Below are 20,441 nucleotides of genomic sequence, written 5' to 3'. Positions count from 1 at the left end.
AAGGGGAAAAAAACCACTTCCTCACAGCTTGCACAGCCTCTTCTCTCCACAGGCCCCGGAGATGCAACACTTCTTGCCTGTTCCAGGCAAGAGTGCATCTAGTACCTAGCTCTGTATGTGCTGGACACAAACAAAGGTGAGCTGCTAGGTATGCTTGCCAAGATGGGCAACCAGGAAAGGGCATTTCAAAAAACACAAGGTATCTAAAGGTAGGGGGCTTCCAGTTTCTATCACCCCTAGGTAATGGAGTTTAAAATTGTGAGTAGAGTGGTCACTGTTGTGTGGCCTGGGTACTGTGGGACATTGGCTGGAGGACTGTTAGTGTTGACATGGGTCACACTGCGTTGACCGAAGTAGGTCAATCATAGTTTTACACAGTTCAGGAAGATGATTTTACTGTGTCACTGTAATAGGTCACTTACGTCAGTCAGAGACAAATTTGAGCATAGACGCATAAACAGGCCCATGCAAGGCAACTTACATTGACCTAACTTTGTAGTGCAGACTAGGCCTGAGAGATAAAGAGCAGGAGCAGCATCTCCTGTGGGGAGCTTCTTGGTTGAGCACAATCAATATTCCAAGGGACAGTTCACATCCTAACCCAAAGTCCTAACAGAGCTTGGGGTGGTGTGTCTGATGTTGGGAAGCATAAAACCCAGGTATGAGAATCCTGTGCTGATGATATCCTTAGAGAATAGGAAAATGCAAAGGGAAAAAACAAAAAACAAGTGGCCCATCTCTCAGAGAGAGTAGATGCAGTCAGGACTTCACTGAGAGATGCAGGGGAATAGAAGCTGGAAGTATACCGGTGTGACAATCTATACTATTATGATCACCACTTTTACAAGACTATGATAAATTTTGTACAAAGTATGCCTTGTGAGGTATCATTTGAAAACTCAATCTGTTGAACATTATTGTCCTGGTAAAATATCTGTATCAACTTTGTACGTAAAGTTATACGTTTCTACTGCATAACATTGTTGTCACATGTTCCGGAGTTAGAAAGTCAGGTCCAAACCAGCTTTTCAGAGTCAAAGACATACAAGCACCCCAGTTAGGTGTTAAAGAGCAATCACCAGTTTAAACAGCCATTCTTCAGCAACAGGAAGGTATAAACAAGAAATTTACATTTCATCACAGAGATGGCTCAACCCTCACATCCACAATAGACTACTTGTATTGCCTGTACCCCAGATGGGAGTAATCCTCAAAGAGGGGAGGGTGATATAAGAGAGAGACAGACAGACCCCGTGGCCTCCATTTCACCTCTCCTCCCATCTCTTTGCTCATGATATCAACATCTCTCAAAGAACTGAACTAAGGGGGAGTGATCCCAGGCTGAAGAGAGACCCAGCCTGTGAAATTTACATCAGCATATGATGAGACAAAACCCTAGCTTTTAAGGACACTTAGCTTGTTAAGACAGTGAGACAGGATCCCCGGGGTACAACCTGGAACTCTGGGTCTGCTGTGCCCCCCTTAACTCTCCAGCCTGGGCTATTTCACACAATGCAATGCCAGTGACAAACAACAAACCCCTCTAGGCGCTGTGATCACTCAGTCATCAGCATGTGGACCTCCACACCCAGCTAAATTTCATGAATGCTCTCTCAGCCAGTCATGAATTATACAGAGAGGCACCAGCCAATCACCGCAGTCCCCAGCCTCCCACCCTGTTTTACACTGCTCAAGACTCTATTGGACAGTGCAAGCTCATTAATTAGTTCGCCACTCTTACAAAGGGTAGTGGATGTGCAACAGCCCTTGTTAACCTGAGCTGAGATTTCCCAAGCACTTCCACAGAAAACACACTGTTTTAGTATTAGTTTTAGTAAAGGGAGCAGCATATATCTTTTGCATTGGCCTTGGGAAGGAGGAATCCGATACCTTTGGAGCTCCCCCTTCCTCTAACTGCTGTCTCAAGTTCATCTGTTCCCTCCATTCTGCCAAACATGCTGGAGTCTGAAAAGGAGCTCACCTCTGCCTCTGCATTCACTCACACATATTCAGAGGAAACACCACTTACTCGGATCCTGCAGCCATATCTGAGTAGGATGTATCTGGTGTGGTGACTCCCAGAGGGATTGCAATGCTCATGACGTCCGTCAGGGATCACGGAGTCCAAAAGGTAGCGACTGGCCGCTCCAAGGGTGGGGAGGAGCCGCAGAGCCTCGGCCAACACGTCACGGACATGGGGAAACCTAGCAGGGAAAAAACAGTACGTTGCATTTTTGTTAACCTTTGTAATATGCAAGGGTTTTTCCCATACCCACTCCCCCATGGGGACTTCCAGCAGAAGGGGAGAGAGAGAGAGTAAGCAGCTTTCCAGCAGGTGACATGCACAACCACCTGTGCTTGTTGCTAAACTATCACCCACAGCTCCAAAGCCCTTCTTTACAACCCAGCCTCAACCTGAAAGGAGCCAATTTGCTACTTTCCCCAAACTAAACTCAGTGCTGATTAACAGACAAGCTGTTCACTCCTTTTGCATCCAATTACTAGCAGCTGTTACCTATCCCCATAGCCCTTCATGAACCTAGCGCCATCCACTCCCCAAAATACAAACAAACCCCAGGGTGGGGTGGGCAATAAGGAGCCAGAAATCTTTATTTACATTCACATCACATTCACTGCCATTGTGTCCAACCTGTGGGCAGATTATGTCTAGATCACAATCAAGGCTGCTCTTTACAAGAGAGCCCATCCCCTGAATTCTGTAATGATTACTTGGGATAGAGCTCATTGATACAGAAGGCCCCAAGCTTCCTGAATCCCACCTTGCACCTCTCCTAACAGCCAAGCTATGTCAGATATTACATTCTTTTCTGATAGGTTAATCCAATAAGGAACACTACAGCCTTACTAGCTCATTTCAGAAAAAGAAGGTGGAATCATGTTCACTTCACCCTGAGAGAGCAGTTGTGGCCCACAACTCTGCAGAGTGTGGAGTGAAGAGAACTCCCAGTGCTGTGAAGAGAAAACCCAAGCTTAAGCTCTATATTCACTGCTGCCCAAAATTTCTGCAAAGAAAGCATATGGAATTGATGAAAATGTCACAGACTTCTGAGGGGGAGAATACTGAACTAGGTAGAAACCCAGGGTAAATCCCTGCTTAGAAAACAAACTCGAGCACATAAAAGTTACTATAGGAGGAAGATGTTTGTGATATCCTAAAATGGTAATATAACCATATATGAAGCTGGCAGAAGGATCTAAATGAAATGAATCTAAAGTGTTACAGAGAACCAGATGGGAACACCACCTCCTGTTTAACTTTTATTTTATGCAAACCCCAAAAAGTTTTACACAACGCTGCTGCATTTCACAGATGCAGACAGAGCGGGAGCCACAGGGGAGGGACAGGAAAGACTGGGTGGACATGCGGTCCTTGAGGAACCCTCTTTTCTGGAAGGAAAGCCTTGACTTGTATTGAATTCGGGTCGCCCTGAATAATTTTTTCCCAGTTTAGCCATATACCTTGGGACTGGAATCCAAGGGATTCCTTTATGGCTTGGAGATTGCCAGTCCAAATCAGACAGTTTTCTCGGTAGAGACCCACTTACTCCTTGGGTGTTTTAGGTATGCTACTAACTAGCTAGGCACTCAGTGAACGCTCTTGGGCTATAGAAAGGCTGATGGACAAAACTTTGCATTAGTAGTGATTGTCTCGCATGCAAAAGTGCAGTTACTTTCCATGAGCTGGTTTGATATGAAGGCTCTCTCTCTTGCAGTACAAAGACTTTCCCTCTGCACTGCATTGGCACTTCTATTGCTCTCTCCCTTGATAAAGAATCCACCTTTGCTCTGAGCAATAACTTGTGAGAGAGATGCCTGCAGTGGGATAGACGGTAGGAGTACTACATGGACGAGAACTGGCTTATCACCAACACATAGCGATCTCTGGTCATTTCATGCCATGCCACAAGGAAATGGTCCAAACAGTCTCAGAATGGAGGGGGGAAAAGCACACAAGTAACCCATCAAATCCAAATCTAGCTGGTTGTTCAGGAAGAACAAGCAACAGAAGACCTGGATCTTTGTTTACAGTGTCTCCTTTTACACAGTTTCTTCTGCTAGACTTCTGGAGAAGAGGGGGCAAAAGGAACCAGATGAAAGATAACGCCTCTGAAATTGAAAAGACAATAAAACTGGGTGTCTCCTTCTCTGGCTAGGAGGGTTCAACCCCAAAGACTGCAGATAATCTCTCTCCTACAAATTCTTACCAGTTTTGCTGTTAAACAAATGGTCATTCTCCAAGGGGAGATCCAGGTCTGAGCCACAAATAGGCTGATCAACTTAAGCCAATATTACTGGCAGAGAGTGATGCCAGCCATAAGAATTCCTGCTGATCTACCTGATGCATCATAAGAAGCTTAAGAGGAGGCAGGGGCACACAGGGCTCTGCAGCAGTGCACACCTAAAAACTCTGTGGCCCTGAGCAATATGGCTCTTGCTACCTTCCTTTGAACCTCCAGGAAGGAATCAAGCAAAGGGAGCACGCACTCCCAAAAGATGTAGCTGATTATATCAGCCAGGAAGATCTGATCATTGGCACCATGATTCCTAGTGTACCTGAGTCCATCTTTCTGCCCACATTGTCAAGCTTTCTGGTTTCTGTTGCATAGAGTGATCATCATCATCATCGGCCACCCCTCGATTAGAGGATGATCTCTACCACAGATTTACATATGGATCCTGAGATGACTGAGGAGTCCAATCCTGGAACCACAGATCCGCCTGTAGTAGGTACAGACTTTTCCTGGTGGGTGAGCTGCCTGCTGGGAGAAAGTTCTTTCTTTTTCCTTCCTTAGTGATTAACCCTCAAGACCTGATCTGTAGAGACTACCAGAAAACCAGAGCTGAGAGTACGCAGAAATATGCAAATCCCTGCTGTGGAACCTAATACAACAAGCAATTTACCTTCTTAGTGACAGATGCCAGGGTCAGCTGGATATTGCCCAGCAGGATCCAACATGCCTTAATTGATGTGCAAAGTCACTTTCCCTTTTCTTTTTGGTCACTAGCTCCAGACACTCAGCCACGTCAACCAGCAACTTCTGAAATGGTCTGCAGTCATGAGGCGCTGACACGCACTAACATGATGCTGTCATTGGGAGAAGCAAAGACCCTGCTGCCTCCTCGCCAGTAGTTAATGACGAGTTGACATCCCCTGCTTCACCCCCATCAGAGTCATATAAGTTGCGGTGAATGCTGGCTAGAAGCTAAAGTGGTGGTGCAAGTTCCACAACAGGAGGGTGCAATTGCACCTTTTGGAAGAGGCAGAAGATCACTGTTTATCTTTTTAAATACATCCTCAAATCTCTACACTGATTTCTTGCCCCTACTCTGATCAATAGCTGGCTGTCAGCAGCCTGAGACTCAGTCACACCAGGAGAGCAGATTCTAACCTCTTAGTTGCTTGTAAATCAACAGGGATGGAGATTTCCAGAGGGGCTGCTGGGCTCAATATTTCCAGGACCTTTTGTAATTTATCAGATATCTGGGTAGCCGTAATGGGTATGTTCAAGTGGAGCATTCCCTTCACCAGAACTGTTCAAATGCCCAAACCATTTTATTGCCACAGCAGTAAACTCCTATTACTGAAAAACATCAGCTGAGACAACCATGAACAAACAAAAATAAAGATAAACAGTTTGGCAGAGTTACTCTGTTTCAATCACCTTTATATTGACCTATGAATGTAAAGTCCTAAAAACCTCTGTGCCAGTGTCCTGTATAGATCTGAGGGAAAGATGACTGGTAAACCAAGACACAGCAGGCAGGACTACACAAATCTGGAAAACTACACGCATCTGAACAAAGGAAGTGGGTTGTATGATCCTTATCCTCTACTCTGTTAGTTCCTATCCAATCCACCCTTCCTTGTACACAACCTGTCTCTTTCTCCATCCATAAGAGCTCCAGCCACACACTAATATTTCCCTTAGATAGGGACATGCACTCTCTTTCCTGCTCACAAGGCCCTCTGCAGAAAGCTTACTCCACATCACATTGACTACAGAAAATTGAATATTTAGTCTCCTATGACATAACAGAGTCTAAATTGTAATTTTATTCCACCACTGAATCAGTGAAGCCCAAACCAGTGCTCAGAGCCGTGGTAGTCTGGTAAATCTAGGAAGCCTTAACACTAACCGACTGGAGTTTCTCTCAGAGGAGTTTTCAGACTACTTCTCTGACAACCCCCCCGCCCTCCCCCAACAATCTCACCCTTCACGTTCAATATGTCTGTGCCTGTAGGGGAGACAGATTGACCAAGCATGTTGGATACTGTATGAGTGAGAAAGGTGGTAACTATCAGACTCTTCTCTGGCTGAGTTCTGAGACCAGAACTGCTACTGGATGCACTAGAGATGCTGAACAGGTGGTGTTCCACCACTTCTGATCTAAATCTTTCCTCTCCAGATGAATGAAAACTAGGGATGAGATATGGGATACATGGACAAGAATGGCTAATGCCAGCGGTTATACTGTAGCTCAAAATCACCTGAACAGCAACAGCTGCACTGCTTATTACAAAGGCTGGATCTCCCTTCTTTTGAGGAACACTACTGAGAAAAAGGGATTGTGGCCACTCCACAGATTCCCTGAATCCCTATCAATATGAATTTAGATATAGGGATGGCACAGAGACTGAACTGTTAGTTATGCCTCACCTTTTCCTCCTAGCACAGAATGCAGATAATCAATCCATCATAGGTTTCAGAGTAGCAGCCATGTTAGTCTGTTTCCGCAAAAAGAACAGGAGTACTTGTGGCACCTTAGAGGCTAACAAATTTATTTGAGCATAAGCTTTCGTGGGCTACAGCCCACTTCTTCGGATGCATAGAATGGAACATATATTGAGGAGATATATATACACATACAGAGAGCATGAAAAGATGGGAGTTGTCATAATTATTAGATCTATCCGCAGCCTTCCATGTCACTGTGACCCTAAGACTTCCATGCCAGACCTTTAAAATGGTTATAATCCCTCCAGCAGAGACAGACCAGAATAAACGCTCACAACTGTGTCCAAGGGCCCCTGCACATTCCATTCTCTCCCCCTTCCTGTTCAATATGCATGTGCCACTAGGGGAAACAGATTTTATGAGCTGCAATACTACCAGGAAGCAGAAGACACTCAACTTTTTTGTATGTGTTAAAACCCAGTTGCTATTGTTTCTCTGCCTTCTGCTGGCTGAAACAAGGTAAACTGATAAAAAAAAGCATCAGGTGACAGACATTAGTCACGTTGCTTATCGCACTACTGGAAGACACTAAGATATTACAGTCATGAGAATGCAGTATAAGAACCTATATAGAATAGAATAGAACAGAACAGAAAGGGCAGAGGTTGTGCAGCATTACTGTGGGTATATGCTCAGTCTGCCAACATGATTCAGCTTCAGGATCATGCTGGCTCATGGGTGCTCCTGGATCTTAAAGTAGCAACAGCTAGTAATTCTACTCTCATCTAAATCTGACCAGGTTGCCCTGAACTGTTCCTCTTGAATGAAGATCTCACTAGTCATCTATGACTGTGTCACCTTCAGGATGGATTATGGCAATCTGCTCATTCTAAGACTACATCTGCAAAGCATCCAAAAGCTATAGTCAGTGCAGAAAGCGAGTGCTAGTGCTGTAGCCAGTGCAGTGAGATGAGGAGCTGTGAGCTCAGAACATCTACTAATTCACTTCCAGGTACAGTCCAAGAGGATAGTTATGATCGTTGAACTTTAAATTATCTGGGACCCAGTTATGTAAGAGACTTCCCTCTGCCTCACTCCATCCCCTGCATAACAGCACAGCAGCAAAGAGCAGTTGGGTGCCCTCCAGATCCACTAGAACCTAAGGAACCAGTTCTCATAGATTCATAGATTCTAGGACTGGAAGGGACCTCGAGAGGTCATCAAGTCCAGTCCCCTGCCCTCATGGCAGGACCAAATACTGTCTAGACCATCCCTGATAGACATTTATCTAACCTACTCTTAAATATCTCCAGAGATGGAGATTCCACAACCTCCCTAGGCAATTTATTCCAGTGTTTAACCACCCTGACAGTTAGGAACTTTTTCCTAATGTCCAACCTAAACCTCTCTTGCTGCAGTTTAAGCCCATTGCTTCTTGTTCTATCCTTAGAGGCTAAGGTGAACAAGTTTTCTCCCTCCTCCTCATGACACCCTTTTAGATACCTGAAAACTGCTATCATGTCCCCTCTCAGTCTTCTCTTTTTCAAACTAAACAAACCCAATTCTTTCAGCCTTCCTTCATAGGTCATGTTCTCAAGACCTTTAATCATTCTTGTTGCTCTTCTCTGGACCCTCTCCAATTTCTCCACATCTTTCTTGAAATGTGGTGCCCAGAACACAATACTCCTGACACTCCATACCATAACAAAAGTTTGGTGAGCTTCAGGGTACAGCACAAAGCTTCTTTGCTTCATCAGAACATTTTTTTTTAAACAAGGTGGTTTCCTGCTAGGTGGAAGCAGGGATTGTGTTTGTTAATATGGGGCTGACTCAAATTGTTTATGAGAACACAGTACCTCAAATAAGTACTTTTGTGTTTCAATCTCAAACCTCCCAGCCTCTTTAACCAGACATACTGATACAAAGACCCCTAGCTTCCTACCACCAGCAAGAGAGAGGCTCATATGAACACCCACCCCCACAACTGTCATTGTTAAGATTCACTCCTCTCACAAATTGCTTTGCAATCTGTGACGAACTGGGACTGTTCTTAATGTGGTCTTTGAATGCTGAGTGGGGAGTGTTGGCTGGGAAGGCAGGGGAGCGTGGCTAGGATGGTCTGCATTGGGGGATGGGAGACTGGCCGAGGGAGAATACCTGAGCATGTAACATGAGAACCCAGGAAGGGGTTAGAGGCCAGGTGACATCTCAGCCCGGGAAACTGAACAAAGGCTGGGGAGAGAGGTGCAGAGCTGGCTGGTGGAATGGCTGGGAGGCAGACGGGGCTCTGACTCCCAAGGGGGCTGTGGTGCCCTGGGACCCCAAGATGCACCTAATTGGGGGGGGGGGTCCTGTTGCCTGTGCCTGCAAGACCTGTCTTGGACTGTGTTCCTGTCGTCTAAATAAACCTTTCAGAGTAGCAGCCGTGTTAGTCTGTATCCGCAAAAAGAACAGGAGTACTTGTGGCACCTTAGAGACTAACAAATTTGTTAGTCTCTAAGGTGCCACAAGTACTCCTGTTCTTTTTAAATAAACCTTCTGCTTTACTGGCTGGCTGAGAGTCATGGTGAATCGCAGGAAGCCGGGGGTCAGGGCCTTGTGTCCCCCCACACTCCGTGACACAATCCTCTTCACCCAGCACACAAACCACTGCCCAGGCAGCGGTTCTCAAACTTTAGCAACCCGAGGACCCCCATTTTGATTTAAAACTTTTCAGGAATCCCCAAACCCTCCTGCTCAGCCCCAGGTCCTGCCCCCACTCCACTCCTTCCCCCATGGCCACACCCCCATCCCATCTCCTCCCACCCCCCTCTCATTCCATCCCCTCCAGTGGAGTTCCTCAGGGATCAGTTTTGGGACCAATCTTATTTAATCTTTTTATTACTAATCTCGGCACGAAACGTGGGGGTGTGCTAATAAAGTCTGTGGATGACATAAAGCTGGGAGGTATTGAGAAGGACTGGGATATCATACAGGAAGATCTGGATGACCTTGTAAACTGGAGTAATAGTAATAGGATGAAATTTAATAGTGAAAAGTGCAAGGTCATGCATTTAGGGATTAACAACAAGAATTTTTGTTATAAGCTGGGGACTCATCAGTTGGAAGTAACAGAGGAGGAGAAGGACCTCGGAGTATTGGTTGATCACAGGATGAATATGAGCCGCCAATGTGATATGGCCGTGAAAAAAGCTAATGCAGTCTTGAGATTCATCAGGCGAGGTATTTCCAGTAGAGGTAAGGAGGTGTTAGTACCGTTATACAAGGCACTGATGAGACGTCATCTGGAATACTGTGTGCAGTTCTGGTCTCCCATGTTTAAGAAGGATGAATTCAAACTGGAACAGGTACAGAGAAGGGCTACTAGGATGATCCAAGGAATGGAAAACCTGTCTTATGAAAGGAGACTCAAAGAGCTTGGCTTGTTTAGCCTAACCAAAAGAAGGCTGAGGGGAGATATGATTGCTCTCTACAAATATATCAGAGGGATAAATACCAGGGAGGGAGAGGAATTATTTAAGCTCAGTACCAATGTGGACACAAGAACAAATGGATATAAACTGGCCATCAGGAAGTTTAGACTTGAAATTAGACAAAGGTTTCTAACCATCAGAGGAGTGAAGTTCTGGAACAGCCTTCCAAGGGGAGCAGTGGGGGCAAAAGACATATCTGGCTTCAAGACTAAGCTTAATAAGTTTATGGAGGGGATGGTATGATGGGCTAGCCTAATTTTGACAATTAATTGATCTTTGACTATTAGCGGTAAATATGCCCAATGGCCTGTGATGGGATGTTAGATGGGGTAGGAACTGAGTTACTACAGAGAATTCTTACCTGGGTGTCTGGCTGGTGAGTCTTGCCCACATGCTCAGGGTTTAGCTAATCGCCATATTTGAGGTCGGGAAGGAATTTTCCTCCGGGGCAGATTGGCAGAGGCCCTGGAGGTTTTTCACCTTCCTCTGCAGCGTGGGGCACGGGTCACTTGCTGGAGGATTCTCTGCACCTTGAAGTCTTTAAATCATGATTTGAGGACTTCAACAGCTCAGACATAGGTTAGGGGTTTGTTACAGGAGTGGGTGGGTGAAATTCTTTGGCCTGCGCTGTGCAGGAGGTCAGACTAGATGATCATAATGGTCCCTTCTGACCTCACAGTCCATGAGTCTATGAGTCATTCGCTCTCCCCCCCACCCTCATTCACTTTCACCAGGCTGGGGCAGGGAGTTTGAGTGCAAGAGGGAGTGCAAGCTCTGGGAGGGAGTTTGGGTGCAGGCTCTGGGCTTGGGTGCAGGAGGGGGTGAGGGCTCCGGGCGGGTGGCACTTACCTTGGCCAGCTCCTTAAAGCGAATAGCACATCCCTCTGGCAGCGGCTCCTAGGTGTGGGGGGTGGAGCAGGGGGTCTCCGCGCGCTGACCCTGCCCGCCGGCACCACCCCCGCAACTCCCACTGGCAGCAGTTCCCGGCCAATGGGAGCTGAGGAGTTGGCTCTTGGGGCGGGGGTACTGCGCGGAGACCCCCTGGACCCCTAGGGGCCACTGGGACGTGCCAGCCACTTCTAGGAGCAGCGCGGAGCCAGAGCAGGCAGGGAGCTTGCTTTAGCCCTGCTGGACTTTTAGTACCTAAAATCTCCCCTTTGGCTTCAGCAGCCTCTGGGAGATAGAGCCGGACTCCGGGAGACCAGTTGATCAGCAGAGCTGGCAGCCCCAGACATGATCCCGGCCCCTCCCTGCTCCTCCTGTGCGTCAATGGAGCAGTTGATCAGCAGGGCCCACAGACCCCCTGGAGTACCCTTGCGGACCCCACTTTGAGAAACGCTGAGCTAGGAGACAGCTCTGCTTCAAACAGAGTCCATAAGGATTTCTCTCTCAATTAGGAAACAAAGATATTAGCTTATACATTCTATAACTGTAGTGTAGACTTTAAAATGCGTTAAACTGGTTGATTTGAAGCATAGGATGTGTTAGCTAACACTAACAATACAGTAACTCCTCACTTCCCGGCAATTACAGACCGGTAAGTCTAACGTCAGTACCGGGCAAATTACTTGAAACAATAGAAAATTGTCAGACACAGAGTAGAACATAACTTGTTGGGCAAAAGTCAACATGGTTTCTGTAAAGGGAAATCATGGCTTACTAATCTATTAGAGTTCTTTGAAGGGGTCAACAAACATGTGGACAAGGGGGATCCAGTGGACATAGTGTACTTAGATTTCCAGAAAGGCTTTGACAAGGTCCCTCACCAAAGGTTCTTATGTAAATTAAGTTGTCATGGGATAAGAGGGAAGATCCTTTTATGGATTGAGAACTGGTTAAAAGACAGAGAACAAAGGGTAGGAATAAATGGTAAATTTTCAGAATGGAGAGGGGTAACTAGTGGTGTTCCCCAACGGTCAGTCCTAGGACCAATCCTATTCAACTTATTCATAAATGATCTGGAGAAAGGGGTAAAAAGTGAGGTGGCAAAGTTTGCAGATTATACTAAACTGCTCAAGATAGTTAAGACCAAATCAGACTGTGAAGAACTTCAAAAAGATCTCACAAAACTAAATGTTTGGGCAAAAAAATAGCAAATGAAATTTAAATGTGTATAAATGTAAAGTAATGCACATTGGAAAAAATAACCCCAACTATACATACAATATGATGGGGCTAATTTAGCTACAACTAATCAGGAAAGAGATCTTGGAGTCATCGTGGATAGTTCTCTGAAGACGTCCACGCAGTGTGCAGTGGCAGTCAAAAAAGCAAACAGGATGTCAGGAATCGTTAAAAAAGGGATAGAGAATAAGACTGAGAATATCTTATTGCCCTTATATAAATCCATGGTATGCCCACATCTTGAATACTGCGTACAGATGTGGTCTCCTCATCTCAAAAAAGATATACTGGCATTCGAAAAAGTTCAGAAAAGGGAAACTAAAATGATTAGGGGTTTGGAACGGGTCCCATATGAGGAGAAATTAAAGATGCTAGGACTTTTCAGCTTGGAAAAGAGGAGACTAACGGGGGATATGATAGAGGTATATAAAATCATGAGTGGTGTGGAGAAAGTGAATAAGGAAAAGTTATTTACTTGTTCCCATCATATAAGAACTAGGGGTCACCAAATGAAATTAATGGGCAGCAAGTTTAAAACAAATAAAAGGAAGTTCTTCACACAGCGCACAGTCAACCTGTGGAACTCCTTGCCTGAGGAGGTTGTGAAGGCTAGGACTATAACGGGGTTTAAAAGAGAACTAGATAAATTCATGGAGGTTAAGTCCATTAATGGCTATTAGCCAGGATGGGTAAGGAATGGTGTCCCTAGCCTCTGTTTGTCAGAGGGTGGAGATGGATGGCAGGAGAGAGATCACTTGATCATTACCTGTTAGGTTCACTCCCTCTGGGGCACCTGGCATTGGCCACTGTCGGTAGACAGGATACTGGGCTGGATGGACCTTTGGTCTGACCCAGTATGGCCGTTCTTATGTTGTTCTTATGTTCACTTAACGTCCTCCCGCTTAATGGTGTTTCAAAGTTACGTCGCTGTTCAATTAGGGAACATGCTCATTTAAAGTTGTGCAATGCTCCCTTATAACGTCGTTAGGCTGCCTGCTCTGTACACTGCTTGTAAGATTCTGTGGAAGAGCAGTGACTTTACAAGGGAGCATCCTCTTCTCCGCCTCCTCCCTCTCCCTCCCAGCGCTTCCCCCACTGCCAAACACCTGTTTGGCGGCAGGGAAGTGCTGGGAGGGAAGGGGAGGAGCAGGGAAGCGCCGCGTCTCCACTCCTCCCTCTCCCTCCCAGGAAATCCTAAGTGCTGCCAAACAGCTGTTTGGCAGCGCTTAGGACTTTTGGGGGGGAAGGAGCGGGGATGCGGCGTGCTCCGGAGAGGAGGTGGAGTGGGGGTGGGAAGAGGTGGGCCTGGAGTGGAACGGGGACAGCAAGAGGTGGGCCCGCAGCATTCCCGGCAAAGTTGGCACCTGTTCTTCTCCAGGGAAGCTGCCGCTGCTGCGAAGGTGCTTCCTAGCGTCGTTGCCTGCAGCATGCTGTGCCTGTGTGGGGTAAGCCAGGGGCACTTCCCAACCACAGTACAGTACAGTATATAATGCCTTTTGTCTGACCCAAAAAAATTTCCTTGGAACCTAATCCCCCGCATTTACCTTAAATCTTATGGGAAAATTGGATTCATTTAACATCGTTTTACTTAAAGTTGCATTTTTCAGGAACATAATTACAACGTTAAGTGAGGAGTTACTGTACACTTACATTCTAGTCAAGACAAGGCTTAGAAAACGGGCTCTGGAACATTTCTTTTGGGGTTGCCTAGGTCAGTTGTTTTCAACCCTGGGGGCCGCTAAACATGGCCTGCATTAGACTCTCAGGGCCCAGGGCAGAAAGCCAAAGTCCCGCTGCACGGGACTGCAGCCCGGGCCCTGCGCCACACCATCCAGAGCTGAAGCCGAAGCCGGAGCAACTTAGCTTTGTGGTGCCTCCTGTGGTGTGGGGCCCTGAGTAATTGCCCTACTTGCTACCCTCTAACGCCTCCCTGGCTTTTGTATGAAGAAAAAGAATTGTTGTGGCACAGAGGGGCCATGGAGTTTTTATTGCATGTTGGGGGGGGCCTCAGAAAGAAAAAGGTTGAGAAACCCTGGCTTAGGTCACAAGTAACCACTACTGAAACAATTGTTGTTCCCAGAGTCTAGTAGGCTGAGTCTACATTGGCTTTTCCCCCACCTACAGTTTCCCAACACTACAGATCCGCCACTGGAAGCCCTAATGCTGACAAGCTAGCAGTTTTTTACCACCATGTTATTACTTATTTGTATTGTGGTAGCGACCAGAGACCCCAATCATGGACCAGGGACCACTGCAATTGGTACAGCCTGTGTAGGCATAACACCAGCAGGCTTTGATTGAGTTAGCTTGATAAAAATAACAAGGTAGCCATATGATGGCATGGGCTAGCCACCTGAATATGTACCGAGGACCCTGGGCAGGATTGTACTTGCACCACTATCCCATGCTGCCCTGCTGTTTTTAGCAAGCGATCTAGATCAAAGCTAACTTGTGTATGATTATGTATGCTGCAATTGTGTCTCCCAACTGCAGTGATGACATACCCTTTGAAGAGCAAGCACTGCCAATTCTCCAGCACAAGCCCTATGCCAACCCTCCTCACGCAGGGTTCAGATAGTCACAGTAAAGAGGGAACTAACTTACTAAAACTAAAAGCAGCCCCCCCAGAGTCTTTGGAAGCATAAGCAATTAGCTCTAAGACAATTCAACCCTCAGTGGTTTAGGGACATGCTGTTTCAATGATTAGTGTCTTCAAGGAACCTTATACTCCCCGGACAATCTCACAACTAGCCAGAAAGCATTAAAATAAAGCCCATGCTTGCCATGTACTATTCTTACGTTGAAAGGCACTCAGGCACTTAGGATGACAGGGTCTCTCATATGTACCTAGACAGACACATAGGCTCACCGCAGATACAGCCTCAAATAACTTCGCTCCAACACACTGTGTAGGACTTGGACTTCTACAAATTATTTGGATTATGCCTTATGCTCCCAATCTGAATCCGCAATTATGCTGTGAGAGCGGGTTGGCTCCACTATAGCTGGCAAGGGAGTGTCTTATCTGCAGCAGCTGTGTCAGGTGGCGGTTGCTCAGAATGGCAGGCAAAAATAAACATGCACCATTATTAATTATCACTAGCACCTACAGTCTGCTGGCTGACTAACGAGACAAGAGCGAGATATAAAACGGTCCCACCCTTCGAACATGACTCTGTATCCAGTAGGGTGCTAGTGCGCTGCCCTCTCCTGTTGGACCTGGGCACGGTGATAGACACATTAGCGACCTCTGGGTTTGATTATTGCATTATACACGGAAATGCAGACGCCAGCCATAAAACACTATCTGGTTCAAAATGAAGCAGTCCACTCAGAACACAACACCTCATGGCTTGTCTAGATGGACAGTGGGCAAGCTGGGATGTAAATCTATAGCACATTGACGTGCCACGCATTCACTGGCCATGTGGACCTTGCTACTGCACACTAAAAGTTCCATGGTGTGCAGTATCAGGGTCCACATGACCAGCAAATGTCTGGCACACCAGTGCACTGTAGATTTATTTACATCCCAGTTTTCCATGCCCTAACTCTACGTCTAGACAAACTCTCAGTAATGCACTAGCTCCCTATGGGATACAGAGTCGAGTTAAAGGCTTCTGTTCTTATCTTCAAAGCTATCCATAGAAGCACCTGAAGCTACCTAAAGTTTGGTCTACACATACAACTTGCACTGTTTAGCTACAATCAGTTTTGGTTAAACATGTACAAAGCCCAGTGTGGACACCCTTAAAAACTAGTTTAAATCAATTTAGCTTAATTTGGTAAATTACTGAAACCTACACAGTTACCTCCCTTATGCTATTGAGCCAATTGTAAACAAATCTTAAGTGTCCACACATGGGTTTCCACTAATTTAACAAAATTAATGACAAACTGATTTTAAACAAACCAGTGCAAGTTGCCTATGTAGACAATGCCTAAGTCCTAAGGGACTGCCTCACCTCTGTGATCACAACTGCCCCTCACAACAAAGAACCAATGAAAAATGGAACTATCAACCACCAGAAACTAGGAGGTGCACAAATGAGCACTCTCAGGAGCTGGCCTAAAATTGTGAAACTCATTCATGGGAGTAACGAGAAAGAGCGTTTACTTACCTGCACAGTAACTGTTGTTCTTCAAGATGTGTTGTGCACATATACAGTCCACTAAAGATGTAAGTGCATCCAATCCACTTCAGCTGGAGACTTTTTGCCATTAGCACCACTAGACAGCACATGCGCCCCTATTCTCTTTGTGCTCTCAGGTGAGGGCATAAAAGAGGTATGACTGCTGACTCCTCTGTTACATCACAGAGGTAACATCCAAAGTAGTGAGGAAGGTAGGAGGGTCATGGATTGCATTTGTGCACAACACACCCCAAAGATCAGCTACTGTACAGGTAAGTAAATGCTTTTTTCTCCTTCCTGTGAATGTCCACATATACATTTCACTGTAGGTAACTCATCAACAGTTCCCTTAAAGGTGGAGGGACTTTGGATCACCTGAACAAAGATTGTAATACTTACTTGCCAAAGCTGGCATCACCACGAGAGGCTTGAGTGATGGCACAGTGACTGGAGAAGGTATGTACAAATGAACATGTTGCTGTTGTGCAGGTATCAGCTACTGGGATATAGCTCAGAAAGGCTGATTAAATGGACTGAGCCCTGGTAGAGCTGTTTTTCCTCAATGGTGGAGAGATGTTAGCAAGACTGTAGCAGAACTTAATGAAGTCAGAAATCCAATGTGAGAGATTTGCTGAGCTGATAATGATTGACCCTTAACTCTCTCACTGTAGGGTACAAAAAGGCTCAGAGAGGTTCTGAAGGACCTAGTGTGGTCCAGGTAGAATGCCAAAGCGCTAATAAAGGGGTTTCAGGAAAACTACTTCAAGATTAATAGCTCAGGCTTGGTCTATACTACACACTTATGTCGGTATCACTACATCCCTCAGCGGTGTGGAAATCCCATGGCCATAGCTACCGCCTCTCAGGGAGGTGGTGTACCTACACCGATGGGAGAACCTCTAGCGTCAGCATAGATAGTGTCTTCACTAAGTGCTGCAGCTGTACCGCTGCAGTGCTATATGTGTAGACAAGTCCTTAGTTCAGATGGAAACTGACATTACTTTAGGGATAAAATTTAAGGTGTGATCTAAGGGAAACCAAGTCTTTATGCAAGACCATGAAAGAAGGGTCAAGCCAGGAGAGCCTGAAATTGTGAAAACCTTCTTGTGGAAGTGATTGCCACCAGAAACAGTTTTCATAGACAAAGGTAGTGAGGTTGTAGCCACAGGTTCAAAGGAAGGTCCTATCAGTTCAGAGAGGAGTAGGTTGAGAACTTATACAGGTACAGGATCAGACAAAGGAGGAGAAATGTTGAGTAGACTTTTCAAAAACAGTAAATGAAGAAGAGAGAAAACGGAAAACCTCTCTACTGGCAGATGTACTGCAGAAATGGAAGCCAGATGGACTCTGATGCAACTAACAGAAAGGCCTGATGATTTCGGGTGCAATAGATTGTCCATCACACATGTACCTCTGTAGGATGGGACGATAAGCATCAGAATGCTTGGGGTGCTTTGAAGAGGCTGATGGCGAAGGTGAAGAGTGATGTTTCTCACCAGGCTTGTGCCTCAGCTAGAGTGGTGCTCTTTGTCGATGCGGAATTCGATGCCTCGCAGTCAGGCCTTGGTTCTGATGCAGGATGCATCGCCTCTTTTGTGAGGTTATCTTTGAGGTGGAAATCTGTTTTTTTTCAGTCCTGGTGGGGAAGGAGGTACAAATAGGGCATCTGTTCCTCACCAAGACAAACCAAACAGCTTTTGTGCCTATCTGTGACAAGGATAACAAGTGGCACACTGCTTAAAACCCAAGTATTTTTTTCATAATAAATCCTCCAGGTAACTACTAAAACTGCAGCTAAACTAATAATATTACACTAAATATTACTAACTAAAACTATATACACTGAAGAGTTTTGAAGCACTGGATAACAGAAGAAAATTCTCGCCATGGGCAATGAGAAGGAACTGAGAAAGAGGTGGTGGACGTGCCACTTTTATGCCCTCACCTGAAAGCACGAGGTGAGCCAAGCGGATGTGCCGCCTAGTGGTCCTACTGGCAAAAGTCTCTGATTTGAGTGCACTGGGGGCACATATACTGGCAGTGGAATGTATATGTGCACAAATCACTTGACGGAAAAGTACTAAACTTTAGCATTTCCTACTGTAATTATGAAGATACAAAAAAAAAAATCCCTCCAATATAGGGACAGAGAAAAACTCTGTTGGTGCATTTCTTTCACAACCAGTAAGGATCTCAATATAACCATAAGAACAGCCATACTGGGTCAAACCAATGGTCCACCTTAGTCCAGTATCCTGTCTTCCGATAGTGGCCAATGCCAGATGCTTCAAAGGGAACGAACAGAACAGACAATCATCTGATCCATCCCGTCATCCACTCCCAGCTTCTGGCAAACAGAAGCTAGCGACATTCAGAGCATGCAGTTGCATCCCTGACCATCTTGGCTAACAACTCTTGATGGACCTACCCTCCACGAAATTATCTAGTTCTTTTTTTGACCTTGTTATAGTTTTGGCCTTCACAGTCATCCCCTGGCAACAAATTCCACAACCTTCTCATGGTCACTGCCGAGGCCATGACTGATCGAAGTAACCACAACGTCCAGAGCAGACTGCAATGCAGTCTTAGCCACCAAGCAGCCTTTGATGATGAATGCCCAAAATTCCTCCCATGTGACTGATGGTGGTGAAGGGCAGAGAGTGCCGCCACGATAACATTGGCAATGCTGACAGCAGGGGTGCCAAAGAAGTTCCCGGCGCCAAGGACATCCCTTGTGCTGAGCCCAGCACTGTACTCACTTCCACAGACAGCGGAAAGGAAACATCAGGGTTCAGTGCCACAGACCGACAAATTCAGTAGCCTGCACAGCCAACAGGGCTATACAACACAGCCTTGGCAAAGTCCTGAACCAAGCGAGAGGTTGAGACAGAAAGGCAGAGATCCATTGCCACCTTATATGCTGCTGGCTCAGAAACAGCCAGTGCCGGACTCAACCGATGCCCTGGGGCCAGAACCAGAGTTGATAGTATAGGGTCTCAGACTTACTTGCACAGTACCAGGCTAATGGGACCTGCTCCATCCCGCGCACCAGCATTTACACTGTGCCAGTCCACACCTAAGTTCCCTCTAAGCTGCACGGCCGCCTATTAAACCCCGCGCAGGGGCTCAGGGCTGAGGCGGGGCGAGATGCCTCTCCCCCAGCATGGAGTTGCCGCGGTGTGGAGAGGCGCCCCTCCCCGCTGGCCCCAGCACAGACCTGACCCAGACGTGCCGCGGCTGGGGGAGAGAAACCCCTCTCTTGCCCCAGCCCAGCCCAGCCCTGCTGGAGCTGCCGTGCCCGGGGAGAGGTGCCTCTCCCTCGGCCCCAAGCTACTGCGGTGAGAGAGGGCTGGGGGGGAGTCCTCTCTCCCCACCGCAGCCCTGGGGCAGCCTGCACTCCAAACCCCTAAGCCCTCTGCCCCACTCTAGAGCCCCTAAGCCCTAGAGACCCCACCTCCAGCCGGAACCCTCACACCCCTGCATCCCACCTTCTGCCCCAGCCCTGAGCTCCCTCCCACACTCCGAACCCCTTGGCCCTACCCACACCACATGAATTTTGTTATGTGCACCAATATGAAGGTGATGTGTCACACATCATCACCTCCATATTGGTGCACATAAAATTCATTCCGCACATGGACATAAAAAATTAAGAGGGAACACTGGTCCACACTCCTCCTGGAGGAAGCAGATGATTCTCCACACGAGATGAAGTGACCTCAATCAGTCTTATATGACCTTTCCCTCACCACACTTGATGGGGACCAATGCCTCCATCTCTTTGGAGAAGCTCTAGCTTCAGGATGCGAAGTGGCAGCACTCTCAGAACCTGAGGGCAACCTCTGATCCAATGTAGGCTCAGTGCCGAAGCAGGCTGCATGGCCTAGTCGAGCAGTGCTGCTTTAGATGAAGATCTCTCAACACCTGAGTCCGTTTTGTGAATGATTTGCAAATTGAACCCTGCTTCTTGATGTGGGTATCACCTAAGCACAGCTCACCCCCACACGACAGAC

At 46.6% G+C, this 20,441-nt stretch overlaps 1 protein-coding gene across 3 annotated transcripts in view; it reads right to left on the bottom strand.

The window, feature by feature from the left end:
* Nucleotides 1–20,441, bottom strand: part of SETD5 (SET domain containing 5) — a 149,869-nt gene that overhangs the window by 92,765 nt on the left and 36,663 nt on the right. For all 3 annotated transcript variants that reach the window (XM_026659304.2, XM_026659305.2, XM_026659306.2), the window contains exon 2: nt 2,030–2,204. In XM_026659304.2, the coding sequence (XP_026515089.1) occupies nt 2,030–2,100 (71 nt within the window). In that variant the 5' untranslated portion in view covers nt 2,101–2,204. The remainder of the gene's footprint in view (nt 1–2,029; nt 2,205–20,441) is intronic.

Source organism: Terrapene carolina, unplaced genomic scaffold (genome assembly GCF_002925995.2).
Source record: "Terrapene carolina triunguis isolate 2854851 unplaced genomic scaffold, T_m_triunguis-2.0 Scaffold627, whole genome shotgun sequence".
Lineage (NCBI taxonomy): Eukaryota > Metazoa > Chordata > Testudines > Emydidae > Terrapene > Terrapene triunguis.
This window is presented reverse-complemented; position numbering and strand designations above follow the sequence as displayed.